Consider the following 16566-nt stretch of genomic DNA (forward strand, 5'->3'; position numbering starts at 1 on the left):
CAGGGAGTAACAAGTGCCTACAGTAGATATCGGAAGTGTCATTTGTCTACTTATGGACTAGAGAGCCAACATGTGCGCAGCCTAGCCTGTGATAGCAACCTGAAGGAGGGTAAGACAACTTTATTTACTTTACCGACTGAACATTTTGTCAATTATAACAGATATTGCTATTTGGGTTTCTATGTTAATTATATGTATTCCGGTTGGTGAGGAAACTAATGTTCAAATGCAGATTGCTTTTTTGTGTCGCGAAACAAGTTCTCACATTACTTTTGTTGGATTTTAAATTAAAAGTAACATTGATTTGTACTTAAATAAACTGGAGTTGTAGAATGGTGATGAAAAAAACCGATGTATAAATTGGAAAGACGTGATCCAAAAATTGTTAGAAATCAGATTTTTTTTTCAGACTTCACCACACTTTGTCACACAGTTGTCCTGTACAGTGATACAAGAAGTGTCAGTATGCAATGCAAAGATTCTTTAATCATTCACTCTTGAATTCTTCTACTGTTTTTTTTTCTTTGAAAAAACTTTCAAAAAGTCTGTCTCAATGCGTTGGCAGAATAATGGCCTGCTTGTAGTCAACGACACATGACAGTTTGTAATGGGCTCATCCGTCGGACAAAGTAATTGGAAAAATATTAAAATAGCATTACTTAATGGATTTCCTTGAGAGAAAATAACATGAATGGGCTTGGAAAGGCATTCACAATCTCTATTTGAACTACTTTAATTTATCTGAATATTCAAACCAAGGGAACTTGCATGCCAATACATATCTCATCTTGACAATCTCTTTCATCACCATGTAACACTGCAGATCAGAATAAAAACAAACTCATAAGAACCGCCCGGAAAGATAAAGTGTAAGCAAACTGTTGAATGATTTTCAGATCTATGTGCACAGCTTTACACTATAAGAGTTTTCTCACTTTTTCTCTTTTTCCTCACTCTCTCTTTTACAGACAATAATAGAAGAGTTTTATCTTCTATTGTCTCTACTTTCTGTTGTTGTGGAAACATTACAGAAGAATACGACCCTTTCGCTAGGCCTCGCGTAAAGCTTGTGAAGAGGGACCACGGCTCTACCTTGTCTCACTTGGCGGCATTTTTATTATTTCTGACAAGGAAGAGAGAGAGTGTCTCCAAGGGCTCGGATGCATTTGTCAATGGATACCTTGGGAATAGTGGACGATGGTTGCCTGGACAACTATGACATGGCGAAAGGTGCCGGGTCGAGCGGTGGAGGCAGGGTCCACAGCATCGATGTCATACTGGGATTCAGTAAAGACCAGGACCTGTTACTCCAGCCGGTGGGAGACGACGAGAGCCACAAGGCCAATGGAGAAAACCCGGAGGACCCAGAAAAGCAGGTCCCCACAGACCCCTATGGGCACCTTCCAGGCCTGGGTGACACCTCACAACACTCCTACCATGGTGAGTGTTTTAAGGAAAGACCACACTGTCTGACGCATTTCATCATAGTTCGGTTTGGTTGATTTTGGCTCACATTGTACAACAAGTGAAACTGGAGCGATCCCAAGTCTGTTAAAGTCTTGTAGTGTGTCTCCGGCTTACAACACAATACTCCCACACAATGTTCCCACTGTGTTGGAACAATGCTCTGACCCCCGTGTTTCCCTAAGGCTTCTGTAGAATACACAAAACAACAAAAAAGTTCAATGTCCCCCTTTTGAAGACCCACTGACCGAACAGTTATTGGCTTGTCTGAAATGACAGTGACGTGAAATATGTTTTACGTATAACTGACCAGAACACAACGGAAGAATTTGGTTTAACACTTAAGCAAGTCAAAGTTAATACTCTATTACACTCACCATTTAACTTTTCCTTCCTCGGAGTTTGTGCTTAAGTTCCTTATTTTTAAAATAAATTTTAACTGCAACACTTTTGGAAGGTGTGCTGAAGATTAGAAAATGTAGGTCTTGGTCTTGGTCTGGTAAAGCACACGTTCATGTAACTGCACTCTTGTTCTCGTGCCAAAGATAATGTTAGCTTTGCTAGTGAGCATTCTGGCTTGTGGTTAACTAGCAAGTTAACTTAGTCTGTAGCTAGCTATTGAGCTAAAGAGCAATCAACTTAACTGAACTAAACTTCAGCAGTAACTAGGGAGGTTACATTTGACAGTGTTGTTTGATACGTACTTCAATCTTCCAACACGTTTGGTTTACTGCTATATCCTAACCAGCCAATTGAAACCTTGCTGTGATGTAAATGACGCTTCGAATGTCATACTCACTCCCTCTATGCTAAAGTTAGGTGATGTAATATTATTGTATTCTTTCAAATTTTTATTCTAATTTAAACTCTCATTATGTAGTTATTTTGCTACTTTGAAAATGAACAAAATGACCACTTGACAGGCAGATACTTACTATACTTGCTATCTTCTAGCTGAATTCTTGTCTGCTGTAGCCAACTTCATATTTTTTTTACTCGCATTTCTAGCTTGCTTGGTAATGTGTTGAACTGACAGTGTAGCTATATGACATCTGTGATTTTGTTAATTTCCCATACACTTTTTTACAAACAACCTAAAAACAGACAATGTGCATTATCGATCTTTGCATGGGTTGTGATTCCTGTTAAAAGCTGAAAACAGTACAAAGCTGCAACATCCTGCATGCCAGCCAAGCCGCAAGGCCTTGTAACTCATAAGGCCTGTCCTACTGTTTTTGGGTCAACATATTTACATTTTTGTCCTATGACCCCCTGAGCATTACGTATTTTGTTTCATGGCTCTATTTGAATGGTTGCAAGTGCATGCTTGTTTCTGTTTAGTAGCAGAAAATGAAGGCCAGTGTTGACACATACAGTATATTGCCACAGCTACTTGACAGCTTATATGTGAAAAAGGCTCAACAGTGGCTAATCAAATTAAATTAACAGCTCAAAGGAAATATCAATCTGAGGGATTACATTTTTTTAATACCACACTTTTGGATTTACGGCAATTTGCTCACTGGAGATGACCGATATGGAGGGCTGACTTTATGATTTTGATGCAGTCGAGGCTGATATCTGTAGGCTGAATATAAAGTCCTATAAAGCCCTGGGCACCGACAAAGGTGCTAAATGCAGACCAACCTACAGACTTACATCTTAATGAAAATGTGTCGCTTGATGTCAAACTTAAACTGCAGTTCACCACAAGACATCCATGGTTAACAAGGTTAAAATGGGTTAATGCTGATGTTGAAAAACACTGTTATCTTAATACTGGGTTTATTTCATTAAGCCATTAAAAGTATGGCTATTGGCTGCAGTTGTTGGTATACAAACTTATTGTGCAATTCATTTTCCAATCAGGGCATAAAAGGGGCCTTTAAAACAATTAATTCTTTAAATATTACAATAACTACCTTCAGGACACTGCTTTTGCTGCTTGGAATCATTATTCCAAGCCAATGATCTCATGACAATCTTGCCTAAAACGATTTGTTATGATTAATGAGCTTTGGTTCGCCACACACATGGCTCGCTTGCACTCTATCCATCCATTTCTTGGAATAGACAATCTGGACTTTGACTGTTTACTTGGACTACGCAGAAGCCAAGTGAGGTCTCTTGTTAGATTAGAGGAGGCGGGGACTCATAGGTTTAACCGGTAGCATCTGTCCTTGTGGGATTACTGCAAGGGAAGAATTCAGTGAAAGACGTGATGTCATTTGGCCAGGCCGACCCCCTGCAGTTCATACCTAACTTCACTTCTGCAGCCCTCTAGGTGTTTTAACAGTATAAAGGGCATCAATGGAGAAGTTGTTTTTATTGTGAAAAGAGAAGATGAAAATTTGCCTTTTGATCAGGCTAGTTTAGCTCATCAGACATATTTTGAATCTTTCTAGACATTTTGAAATGTGTTAAAAACCTAGATGCATCTTAAACAATAACACAAAAATAAAAATGCTTTCGATGTGGTACTTTGTCTTAAAACTAGACAAAAGAACAGAGACAATTCAAAGTACACTGAGAAAATGTATTCATGATATATGCTATTTCTTCTTTTCTGTAAAGATCTGTTTGGTGTCAAGAAAGAAGTTGTTCCACTGCTTTGCTCCAGAGTTGCCTATAGTATTAGAGTCAGAGTAGTCAGAGTTTTAAATCTATCAGTATGCAGATTAACAAGGCTTGATCTTTTAGGTTTTATAGTTGTGACTGTCCCCAGTTTGAGGGAAATAATTGATAAAGAGGAGGGAGGATCTAATGTTGGAAATGCTGTGGACAATCAATAATGTTAAGCCTGGTTTGGGCTACACTGACTCTGATTTCGTGCCAGATATCATCCCACTAACATTAACTTTCTGGTACTTCGGCAACCAAGCTCTTTATAAGGAAATTTCATTTAATTTCATTTTCATTTTTATTCTATTCGACGATGTCTTGCTTTCATAATTTGACATATTTCAGATTGAAACAGGATGCTGGGGTGGGATATAATGCAGCGGGTTAGGGGTGAACGCCCAAAAATGCACCATCATACCATGCTGCCACTTATGTCACTTTGAAAGTTGTGAAGTTGCAGGTTTTATAAAAATCTGTGATGTGTTATTTGTGGTCATTTTTATGTACGCTTTAATGGTACGCTTTGAAGTAACAAATAAAAATATGGCTCCTTGCAGGAAGTAAAAATAATGGGATTTTGATGTAAATTTTGGGACATTGTGTGCTATGATATGGAGAATTAGCTGACAAGATGAAGAAGTTATTTATCATTTAATTGTGAGTTTAAAGCGGCTCCTACTGTTTCTCCTGGGGCCAACACCTATGACACTAAGCAGGTCTGTGGCACCTAAAGCTTCTTCTTCACTGCCATGGACAGACTTTGCACCAAGCTTGACTGGCATATTTAAAAATGCACTGCACAAAGCTGAATGCCAATAACCTGAGACAGCCCTTGGCTCGGAGATTTGCCTTTGTGGTTATAAATGTAATGCTGCAGTTTTACCTCACCTTACCTCGGTCTCTCTACTCTTACCCACCCCAAATTGCCAACTAGCTCTTGTTCCGCTCCACCTTGCTCTGCCTTTAGTCCTTTGGCTTTACTCAACCTTGATGATCCAAATAAGATTTGCCAAGATTCAAGAATAGCCTATTGTCTTTAAACCAATTACTAACCTTAGCTTGCTCAGCATTTTTCCGTGACAATTATTTGAAGATGACAGGTCTTGACTGGAGCGTTGCTTGTTCACTCACAGAGCTGATATGCCTTTTGGGCGGCTGTTCAAAACTATCTAAAAGTGTTGAATTAACTCTGATGGGTGTGGACTCATATAAACACTGGTATAGGCAGAATTATCTGCATACAAGAACAAATGGCAATCTCTAGCTGTCATATTATTACTAGTTTAGTTTCTGACATTCTACTACTAACATCCACAATGAAAATGGGAGCTAAACTAAATATTATTCATCCTTACAAAGTGCAAGAATTACAGAAGCATGGTGATACTCTAATGAATTTCGTAAAAGAGATCTGAACAAATATTTAGCAGTGATTACAAGTACAATATCTTGAATCTTTCTAATATTTATGTGTATCCTCTCTGTCGTTTCTTCATTTCAGAATCGGACCTCTTCTCCAGTGACAAGTGTGACGGGGAGTTAAGCAACCTGCAGAAGGAGGTGGATGATGCTGAGGGGTCTCCAGAGCCCGCTAAAGAGGACGACCACCCCAAGAAGAAGCACAGGAGGAACCGCACCACCTTCACCACATATCAGCTCCATGAGCTGGAGCGGGCCTTCGAGAAGTCCCACTATCCAGACGTCTACAGCCGTGAGGAGCTGGCCATGAAGGTCAACCTGCCTGAAGTCCGTGTTCAGGTATGGACTCTCTCATTGCCTAATGGTGGCCTAGTGGTTAGAAACACTGTCCTGTAATCAGAGCCTAACCCTAACCCTAACCCTAACCATATCCCTAAAATGTTGAATAATTTGTATTTTTAATCTAGACTAATCTAAGCTCTGCATGCTACACCACCAGTAGCATCCAGAGTTTAGTCATCAGATATTTTTTTCCCATCCTTTCTTTTCTATGTTTTTGTGTCCATTTCTATTCCAATATATATAACATTTTCCTAACCATTACCAACAACTGACAACAGAATGACAACAGAACCACGGTCACATCTATCATTTATCTCAGGGATTTAGGCATCAAATTTATTTGAATGAAAATTATTGTAAATGTCTATAGCATATTGTAATAGCTACTTGACAGCTTAGGTGAAAAAGGACATTAGATTACATTAAACTTTAATGATCTCTGTGGGAAACTTGGCCTATTTATCTATTTGAGTCTCTCCAGGATTTTGTGATTTTATGACTGCTGATGATTTTTGCCATTGTGTCTCAATGCCCCTCTGTCACTGCATCCGTATCATTGTTTCTCACTGTGTCACTCTCTGTCCAGGTTTGGTTCCAGAACCGCAGGGCCAAGTGGAGGCGTCAAGAGAAGATGGACACCAGCACCATGAAGCTCCACGACTCCCCCATGCTGTCCTTCAACCGCCCCCCGATGCCCACCAGCGTCGGCCCGATGACCAACCCGATGCCCCTGGACCCCTGGCTCACCTCGCCCATCTCCAGTGCCACGCCCATGCACACCATCCCGGGGTTCATGGGCTCACCACAGGGCCTGCAGCCCGCCTATCCCAGCCACAGCTTCCTCAACACCCCACCTGGCATGGTGCAAGGCATGCAGTCCATGGCTCCGCCCCCCTACCAGTGCCCGCCCAGCTTCACCGACAAATACCCGATGGAGGACGAGAGGAGCTCCAGCATCGCAGCACTCAGGATGAAGGCCAAAGAGCACATTCAGTCAATGGATAAAACCTGGCAACACATGTGATCTGATGGAGACAACTCTGGACTGATTTTAAGCTGCTCCAGTGAATGTTTACAAACTGTTTTTGTTTTTTTCACCGCTGGTTTCATGTTGCAGTGGAGAGGACACATGGCACCAAAGGAGTTTGAAAGTCGGATGTTTTTGGAGTGACAACAAACGAGCAACTATCAAAATGAACTTTCTGTGAAGAGTAATTTTTTTTTTAATTCACTTTAAAAATGGAGTGAATTTTGAATGAACAGTTTGTCAGCCCTGAGGGGAAATGATTGAAACTCTTTTAAAAGACTTTTTAAAGTCTAAAAGTGTTTTAGACTTTAAATGGGAAAGATTTTTCCTGTCTCATATTTGACCTTCTTCCTTACCACACATTTATTCTGGTTTAGTCCAAGTTCTGACACTGTTAGAAAAGAGATAATGCTCTATGTGGATATTTTGATTGCCACTGGAAATTTGTGTGGCGAGTTTAATGTTGAATATGTTTGTTTGATGCATTCAGACTACAGTATTGACAGTATTATTAGTTGAAAACAAACTTCTCCAACAAATACATACATGTACATTTGTTGTCTTAACTGGGAAGGTGTTCTAGGCATTTGTATTTTTTTTTTCTGTTTGTTTTGTTTGGTGGAAGTTTTTTTTTAACCCTAACCCTACACCTAACCCTAACCCTAGCTCCCAATATCTTGGCTTCCCTATCAGATTTTGCCGCTCTCCTGAACTGGCTATATTGGCTATATGGCTATTATGAGGGATGATGAACACTGTGGTTGTCAGGGAAATTTATTTAGGTCTCCTGACAGGCGGTTTGACAGGGTTTTGCTGGCAAATGCTTTTCCTCCTCAGAACTAGACAGTTTTGGTTTCATTTTGTTTGTTCTGAGAGTTTTTTCTGTCATGCTACCCGTATGTATGTTGGATCAGGTTTTCTCTTGATCCATCTTTTTGCACAGTATTAATGAGCTCCCATGATGGGTGGTTTTTTATAAAACGCTTTTAGTTGCTTCGAAACTCTCAACGGGCGTGCTCGTGTGCATTTTAGAACCATCTCTCCCACTTCAGTTTGATTTGGATTCAAAGGGAATATAAATGTTTTATATTTCTAGAATTGCATAATAAACATGGCCCTTTGGAGAGCATTGATTGTGATGGGGGAGGTTTCAGGAAGTCACAGAGCGTAATCTGGCCCAGAGGCTAATTCGAGCAGACAAGCATACCTCTTAACACCTAATTACTGCTTTTAAAGCGATTAACCCTAGGTTCTCAACAATAGACAGAATGCCCTCAGATGCCCCCAAAACCCTATTCAAAACCTGACAAACTGCACCCCTCTGTTCAAACTTGCCCATTCATATTATTTCTGATTTATAGATACTGCACAACACATGAATGTTGTTGCTTATTATGCACTGTACTAATCCTCATATCCTTATTAGTAAAGGATGCTCCTCATTGCAATGTTGACAAAATGTTGACTGTAGTCAGGTGGATTTAGAGTGGGAAAGTTAATGGGTGCTAGCAGCCTCTCTTACCTCTGGAAGTAGCAAGTGGTTGCTGTAGATACTGGATCACAACTATTTAGAAGGGCATTACGTTGCACCAACGTTGCTCAGAGACGTAAGGTCATGGTCAGATTGTGTGTGTGTGTTTATACAGTATGTGCGTCTGATGTGTGTGCATGGAGTCGACGCAAAGGGGCGCAACCTGATGTGTCACTCTGCTGGGCCAATGAAGCAATGTTTGTTTTGTCTGTGGCTCTCGTTAGAAAACAAACTCTTGTAGAACATAACCAATGCAGATCCCTCATATAAAGTGCATTTTTGAATTTTATGAAGAGAGCGAGGACAACTAGTACAAGATGAAATGAAGACTTCATCAAATGTTAACACCCATATTAAGGAATTAAGGGAACAGGAACTCGTAAAACATTTTACCCATGCTTTCCATTGTTTGTCAAGAATACTATGTAGCTTAGGGTTAACTAACACATATCTAAAGGTGATGATGGAGTGCATCCGCAATGCTTTGAGGCAGTAGAGAAGGACAAATGTCCCTGGCCACAGAATGATATCTGGTATATGGAATAAATCCATTGCGGATTTAGTGATGAACTGTCATCATCAGCAATGTTATCTGTATATTATGGCCTTTAGAAATGGCAGCACCCACACTGTGTTGTTTTTATAGATTTTGTTGTTTGTTTTGTTATCACAATCCCTGTTGGTAACAGTGGACCAAAAAGCCAAAGAAACCAAAAAGGAACATTTCTTTTTGACTAGAATACACATTTATAAATGTGACAATGTTTAAGTTGTTTATTATGTTTAATTATCTGTTCTGCAGTTTTCCATATCACCACACATCCATTTCTACTCATTCTACTCATTTCAAGTCTCTAGAATTTGACTTTGGTGTTCCATGTGCAAAATACGGAATAAAGATACAGTAGCAGTACTGTAGAAACACTGTGACTGTGGATCCTGTTTTTCTTTCCGCACATGCATTAGCGAGCCACCAACATGACTTAGTGCCGTTAATGAGTGCTGGTGTACAATAGGCCAATGTAAGCTGCGGCAGAGGGAGCCGGCCTGAGGGAGACCTGTTGTGTCGGTCCAGGCCGGTGGAGCCTTGCCAGGCCGTTAGGCAGATGAGGCTCCACTCCATCAGGCCTCACCAGGGGTGTCAGGAGGCCCCGGCTGCTAGGCTGCAGGGGCCACTAGGGCTCATGCTCTAATTGCCCTCTGGTAGCCTGTGTGGCCTGGCTGCTCCAATTTAGTTTTGCATGTGAAGGTGTGTATAGATGTCCATTTTGCATGTGAGTGATTTACAGGGATGTAGTAGTGGGTAAACACACCTAAACTCAATTAACCCTCCATTTTTTGTGAAATTGTTGACTCGAGTTTTTAAGTTGATATCAGTTTGAAGTTGATATAGCTTACATTATATCAAGTAGTATCAGACTGATGTAAATTATGAGGAAAATAGGGTATTTTCAAGAAAATAAAATATAAATATTGTATTTTTTTTAAAATGTTTGCATATTGGTGGGCTTTTTAGCCTTAGTGATCACAGACTAGAATTCATAGTTTTCCCCATCTTTTTATTCACCACTACATGGTCATGTGTGCATGTAAAATGTGTTTGTATAATCAGTGCACATGGAGCACTGGTAGGTAGACTGCTTTTAAACCATAGTGTCAGTTGCGTCTATCGATCATATTGAACTAGGTCTGAACTTGGGCCTGCCACCTGTTAAAATGCACTATTTCAAACTCTGACAGCTTTTTGTCAGAAACAAAGATGCCCTCATTTTTAACATGCTTGCTAGACTGCTACTACATTGTTGCTCCACCCCTAGAAGGAATTGTTTAAAAAATGTTCTAGTATGAATGCAGGGTAGATAGATAGGGAGACGTGTTCAGTGGCCACCACTCTACATATATCCACTTATTCAGGCTGGACATCGGGTCAGAAAGGCATCAGCATGTAAGCTGTTGGAGTCTTGGACATCCTGGCCTTGTTTTCTTCTTTAGAAACCATCCAAGCTACACTCTTAAAATGCTGCATCCTCTCAGCATAATGGTGCAGCTTGGTTATGCATATGTGTAACTGTTTGAATGTGAAACAAATCCTCTGTGGATCTTTTGTTTTTGTCAAAACCATTTAAATTTCCACAGAAACTATCTCTTACTATTACAAAGCGTGTTTTAGCACAAAGCACCAACAGGATCAAGCAGTGGCTCTTGGTGAGAGAGAAAACAGGGAGTGAAAAGGGTCAATAAAGGGTGGAACATGTTATTCATATCTTTAATATGCCTGAGCTCTTTGGCATTACTGACCTTCAGTGGAAAAGATGTAGATGAAATGTGTTAGGCTATATGCTGATATTTAGTGAAAGCCCAAAGTAACTTTCCTCTCACCACACCTGTGTCAGAAGGACTTAAGCAGTTGTAGCAACACCCAGATTTTGGAAGAGAAACACTCAGAGCTAGTAATTAATTACACACATTATTATGTTATTTTGCTTGGCGAAGCGTGACCTTAGCTGGGGCCCAGGCTCCAGTTAACAGGCTGACTAGCGGGACGTGGTCCACGGTGGAAATAATAAGGGAAAGGAGCGGAATTAATTGGGTTTGATTAAGAACACTTTTCAAAGGGACACCATTTTCCCCTCTTGACATAATTGGGGATCACTCAGAGGGTGGGGGTGATTTGATGGCTGGCGCCAGTTGCTTGTCTTCTTCCCCAATGTTCACTTTGAGAAAAAGGACATGTCAGTCAGACAGATCCCCCCCTGAGCCTGACCCTGCACTGACTCACGCAGATGGCCCTTTCAACCACGCACACATGCATGCATGCACACAACGCTCACACACACATAGCTGACACGATGCAGTTCATATGAAACTTGACTTGTCTGCCTTCCTCTTGTCACCATTTCCTACAAAAGAAAATATTTGACTTTTGGCGCCCTCTGCCGGACTGTTAATATAATGCTAAAGTGAAGATGATTAACATTAACCACTGATTCTGGATCAGCGGCTGGAGGCGACATATGTTTCGTGGTCTACTGTTATTGGTTCAGACACACCATCCTCTCGTCCAATGACAGTTAGACATCTGTTCGCTGGAGCGACTCTAAAATCTCCCTTCTCTTCCTTTTCCACAAGATATTCAATTAGCAAGGACATTGTCAGCAGAAGAAAATAAGGCTTAGGTGGGAAAAATGCGAGTCCTGGGTATATTTACGGTAATTTTAACACTGTACTGCGTCCATGCAACGGTGTACTTTCAGGAACAGTTTCTTGATGGAGGTAAGTTTGGTAGAGAGGTTCATTATTCTCACTTGTTTAGCTTGATTCATTGCACGCTAGCTTGACTTACCCATCTTATTTGTCAAAATCCGTTAGATGGTTGCAAATTGCACCTGAAGGCATCATTTAAACGAAAGTGTTTGATTTCATATGAATAAACGGTTAAGCGAATAACACTTGATTGTCAGCTTGCTAGCTCACCTGTGTAACCTTAACTGTTAGCTAGCTAGCTAACTTTAGCAAGGCCTCAGAAGCTAACGTTAAACCACTGACAACTATTAGTGGCCTAAAGTTAACAGTGCAATACCCTTAAGCAATATGAAACAAGTAAATCAATTTACTAGTTTGACGGCCACATCTCTTAAATAGTAGTGAATGGACAGTTGCCTAGTGTCATTGACATTCAGGAAGTAGCCTGTATTTGGAAGGGGTGCAGCAAGTGTTGCCACTAAGACTTAACTCATTGTTTTCTGTCCAGATGAATGGAAAAGTCGCTGGTCGGACTCCAAACACAAGTCTGACTACGGACAGTGGAAACTGACGGCTGGCGACTTCTATGGAGATGTTGAGAAAGACAAAGGTAAACTTTATCACTCCTTCATACAGTTATTCTTTGAGAAAGAATAACAGACAGCCTAATTCTTTCTGATCATAGCAATAGGTTGTATTCATTATGTTCAAAAAGGAAGATACCAAGGCACTGCAGTTAAAATATGTTTACTGAGGAAAACTACATACATATTGCAGTCCAGGAGACTCGACGTGGTAGTTCGTTTGCACTAAGTGGCTCTTCTTATCTGCAATTCAAGTGCCTTGGTGTCTGTCTATTGAAATACAATTCCCATCCTGATAGCCAAAGAGCACCCGTTTTATGACCCAGAAAAGCACTCCTTGAATATTACGTCTATCTACACATTTCTTACGCGTTTCCTTTTTCAGGTCTGCAGACAAGCCAGGATGCTCGTTTCTATGCCACCTCTGCCCGTTTTGAGCCCTTCAGCAATGAGGGCAAGAGTCTGGTTGTACAGTTTACAGTTAAGCATGAGCAGAAGATTGACTGTGGTGGTGGCTACGTGAAGGTCTTCCCCGCTGACCTGGATCAGGCTGGCATGCATGGAGACTCCCAGTACTACATCATGTTTGGTAAGTGACAAACATGATGACGAAGAATCGTAGTTGAATGATTAATGTAATAGGAACTGAGATTTTCTCTTGTATCTTGACTGTGTTTCCATCTAAGTGGCTCCTGATTGGTCAAAGTAAACTCTCTTGGCCACTTTGCATTGTAGTGACTGTAACTATAACACTCATAATGTTGATTTATTTTGCGCAGGCCCTGATATCTGCGGCTACAGCACCAAGAAAGTCCATGTCATCTTCAATTACAAGGGCAAGAATCACCTCATCAAAAAGGAGATTAAGTGCAAGGTAATTCTGATATTTTGGATTGTACACGTGCGATTATTTTATTTTCCTGATACAAATACACACACCACAGCCCTGCACAAATGGCTTAATCTAAATATTTCTGTTTCCGTCAGGACGATGAGCTGACCCACCTGTACACGCTGATCCTGAACCCTGATCAGACCTATGAGGTGAGGATTGACAGTGAGAAGGTGGAATCAGGCAGTCTGGAGGACGACTGGGACTTCCTACCCCTTAAGAAAATTAAGGACCCTGAAGCCAAGAAACCAGAAGACTGGGATGACCGTGCCAAGATCGATGATGTTGATGACACCAAGCCTGAGGTGGGTTAGCCTACTAACCCGAATCTACTGCCATTAGCTGTGTAGTTAATTTAATAAATTTGACCTCTTTTCAGCTTTGCATGAGACGGTGGTGCTGTCTGTTTAGTTTGAGGCAGTGCACTTTATGAATAAAAATTAGTTGGTTTAATATATACAGTCCCCTCATTCACACTCTGTAGCTGCCCAGTACAACCGTCTGGCCTAGTCCAAGCCTAGTCTTCTACTGTTGGTCACTGAGCAGCTCCACTCGTGAAATTGAGGGTTACATGCCTTGATCAAGGCCATATCCATGGTAGTCATTGAGGGAGGGAAGACTGTTTGTTCCCCACACACAGACACAAAGACACACAGAATTTCTGCAGCAAGTCCTGGGCTAACAGTCACGAGATTGCTTCTTCAACCTCATCTTGAATTGTTCTTCTGTAGGATTGGGAAAAAGCCGAGAACATTCCAGACCCTGACGCTAAGAAGCCTGACGACTGGGATGAGGATATGGATGGAGAGTGGGAGCCACCCATGATCCCCAACCCCGAGTACAAGGTAGGCTGTAAAATGGGCCGTCAGGGTGGAGCTTATGCTTATGCTGTGAGTGATGTGCTCAGCCCAAGAAACATTCACTATTCACTCTGTTCTATGACGATGCTGTTAAAGTTGAATTAATATCTTCTCTGTTGCAGGGAGAATGGAAACCCAAGCAGATTGACAACCCCAACTACAAAGGAGCCTGGGTGCACCCCGAGATTGACAATCCTGAATACAGCCCCGACGCGACCATTTACAAGTTTGACAATATTGGTGTTTTAGGCCTGGATCTTTGGCAGGTGAGAGGGAATTCCTTTGAACTAATGACATTTCTGTAGCGAGGTTGAAATTGACGCTCATTACTGTTCATCCCAGGTGAAATCTGGCACCATCTTTGACAACTTCCTGATCACAGACGATGTGAAGGAGGCAGAGGACTTTGCAAAGGAGACATGGGGTGTCACAAAGGTATGCTGGTGATGTTGGGATTTCTCTAAAAAAGTATATATTTTATAGACTTTTACAATGCATGAGAGCATTGTCTCTGTGATATACAGATAATAAGATATGGCTCATGTTTTTATGGACTTTTCCCCACAGGAACCAGAGAAGAAAATGAAACAGGAGCAAGATGACCAGAAACGAAAAGAGGAGGAAGAGAAAAACAAAGAACAAGACCCTGAAGCTGGTGAGGACGGAGACGACGACGATGATGATGATGATGATGATGATCAGGAGAAAGACGAGCCTGAGGAGGAGGACCTTTCAGAAACGGAGGAGGAGGAAGGGAAGCTCAAAGACGAGCTTTAAGGAAGCTTGGACAGAAAATTTGTCTGTCCCTGCTAGAGACACTCTGTCCAATATTTTCCAGGGGTATTGTGGCTGCTATGCATCCATTCCCTGAGAGCCGGACATGATCCAACTTGAGTGACAAACTTAGTGAAGTGGGGCAAGTGGGACTTACAGTTTTTCTTTCAGTTTGGACATGATGTTGCCCCATTGCCTCTGAATTGTTGGATAGATTCTAATGTTTTACACATACACCCAATACTTTTCTCTTATTCTCTGTCAATATGTTCTGATATGATGATGAATATGGACCCATTGGCATCTGCTGTTTTCTTAGTTCAAAGCCACATATCTAGATACCTTGCAACCTTCCCCTCACACAGTTACTCTCCTGTTAGAGCTTACCATGACTGTACTTGATTTTGACAGTTAACCACTGAATGTAGAAAGCTGAGCGTAGAAACATGACAAATAGAGATTTGCAGAGGACAGGGATTAGCTATTCAGACTGTAGTAGTATACATCTCTGGCACTGATTTTATTTTTCCTTCCCCCACCCTCTATAGTTCTACTCGCTGGTTATTCCCTGCCTTAAATGTTCAATGATAATTCTTTGGGACATTGCAATGTGTTTTGGCATTAACAAATCCCCCCTCGAAGTGCGTAATGAAATTGTTTTTCTACTTTGAAGTGTCTTATGTGGGACTCAAACCTGTTCTTTCTTCATGGTAATGTGGAGGGTTGTGCTTGACCTGCATTACATCCTTAAAGTCTGGATAAACACACGATAAGCCCCTTGTGTGACACGTCACTTAGGTTCACGCTTATTTTTATTGGACAGAATGTTATTGATACCAAAGTTTTTATTAAAAGTTTATAAACTATTTTGTCTGGTCATTGTTTTTTTTACTACTGGATATGCTACTGGATATTTAGGAAGTATTATTATGGAGTTGGAATGCAAATTACTTGAATGAATGAATGTGTTGTTTAAGAACTGTTCCAAAGCCAGAAAACAAAAACTTGAACCATGTTAAGATACAAATTTTGAGCTGTTCCACTGAGAATTAACTTTAAGAAAATGGCAATGGTGTCTGAGCACACCCAATCAGTCTCTGGGGGAAATGATTTGTTTTCTGATTCAGGGCTGATACAACTAAAGGCAAAAGCTAATTTACGTATAAAAACTCAACCGGGTCTCCCATCCATTCTCTGTGAGCAGCTCCAGTTGTTGAGTTGTAGTCCACAGAAAACATGAATTGCTGTGGTGAATCTGATATGCCCACATGATGGCGACAAAATGTTTTTGCATCAAAGTAGAGCGGAATAGCCCACTAACTTGCCGTGCCTGTAAACTGGGTACTGAGTGCAATGTATTGGGAAGTACCATATTGTTCTTGTCAATGTTAAATGCTTAAGCAACAAGCCACTGGAGACTGCTTTGCAGTGATTTTAGGCCTGTTAAGAGCATGGTTAAGAGGCGTTGCTAGGCACCACAGCACAGCTTCGAGTGGTAACACTGTTGTAATAAAAATAAGGCAAATGTTCAATAACGTATTTATTTTAATTGTAATAATAATAACAATTATTTGTATTATTATAATTCTAATTTAATATAATCTTCCGCCAAGCAATATAGTTCTTGAAAAGTAGTTAACGCAGTTGCTAAGTGACACATACTGTAGTGCCGCTGTAATTTTCGGTAACTGGTGTTTCATCACGGCTTCGAATCAAAGGTGACTCAGACAATTAGACCTGAGGACGGGAACAACTGAAATTCTTCACTGTACATCTCATCAGTCACTACTTAGTTGACAAAGTTTTCC

At 40.9% G+C, this 16566-nt stretch overlaps 2 protein-coding genes across 2 annotated transcripts; both read left to right on the top strand.

Moving 5' to 3' along the window:
- The first annotated feature begins 1160 nt into the window (after positions 1 to 1160).
- On the top strand, positions 1161 to 6871 carry LOC139920659 (retinal homeobox protein Rx2-like). The gene is made up of 3 exons (XM_078287862.1): positions 1161 to 1440; positions 5588 to 5844; positions 6434 to 6871. The coding sequence occupies exons 1-3, from the start codon at positions 1161 to 1163 to the stop codon at positions 6869 to 6871; spliced, it is 975 nt and encodes a 324-aa protein (XP_078143988.1).
- A 4626-nt stretch (positions 6872 to 11497) lies between these two features.
- calr3b (calreticulin 3b) lies at positions 11498 to 15624 on the top strand. The gene is made up of 9 exons (XM_071910694.2): positions 11498 to 11678; positions 12157 to 12258; positions 12618 to 12821; positions 13012 to 13106; positions 13220 to 13429; positions 13856 to 13969; positions 14107 to 14250; positions 14327 to 14419; positions 14552 to 15624. The coding sequence occupies exons 1-9, from the start codon at positions 11591 to 11593 to the stop codon at positions 14759 to 14761; spliced, it is 1260 nt and encodes a 419-aa protein (XP_071766795.2). The 5' UTR covers positions 11498 to 11590; the 3' UTR covers positions 14762 to 15624.
- Positions 15625 to 16566: the final 942 nt, after the last annotated feature.

This window comes from Centroberyx gerrardi, chromosome 13 (genome assembly GCF_048128805.1).
Source record: "Centroberyx gerrardi isolate f3 chromosome 13, fCenGer3.hap1.cur.20231027, whole genome shotgun sequence".
NCBI lineage: Eukaryota > Metazoa > Chordata > Actinopteri > Beryciformes > Berycidae > Centroberyx > Centroberyx gerrardi.

What these genes read in the sequence shown, in the direction of transcription:
- LOC139920659 (XM_078287862.1), top strand. Translation starts at nt 1,161, where the DNA reads ATGCATTTGTCAATGGATACCTTGGGAATAGTGGACGATGGTTGCCTG. An exon ending in CTCACAACACTCCTACCATG is followed by an intron (nt 1,441 to 5,587) that starts GTGAGTGTTTTA and finishes TCTTCATTTCAG; the next exon opens with AATCGGACCTCTTCTCCAGT. An exon ending in TGCCTGAAGTCCGTGTTCAG is followed by an intron (nt 5,845 to 6,433) that starts GTATGGACTCTC and finishes CTCTCTGTCCAG; the next exon opens with GTTTGGTTCCAGAACCGCAG.
- calr3b (XM_071910694.2), top strand. Translation starts at nt 11,591, where the DNA reads ATGCGAGTCCTGGGTATATTTACGGTAATTTTAACACTGTACTGCGTC. An exon ending in GGAACAGTTTCTTGATGGAG is followed by an intron (nt 11,679 to 12,156) that starts GTAAGTTTGGTA and finishes TTTTCTGTCCAG; the next exon opens with ATGAATGGAAAAGTCGCTGG. An exon ending in TCCCCAACCCCGAGTACAAG is followed by an intron (nt 13,970 to 14,106) that starts GTAGGCTGTAAA and finishes TCTCTGTTGCAG; the next exon opens with GGAGAATGGAAACCCAAGCA.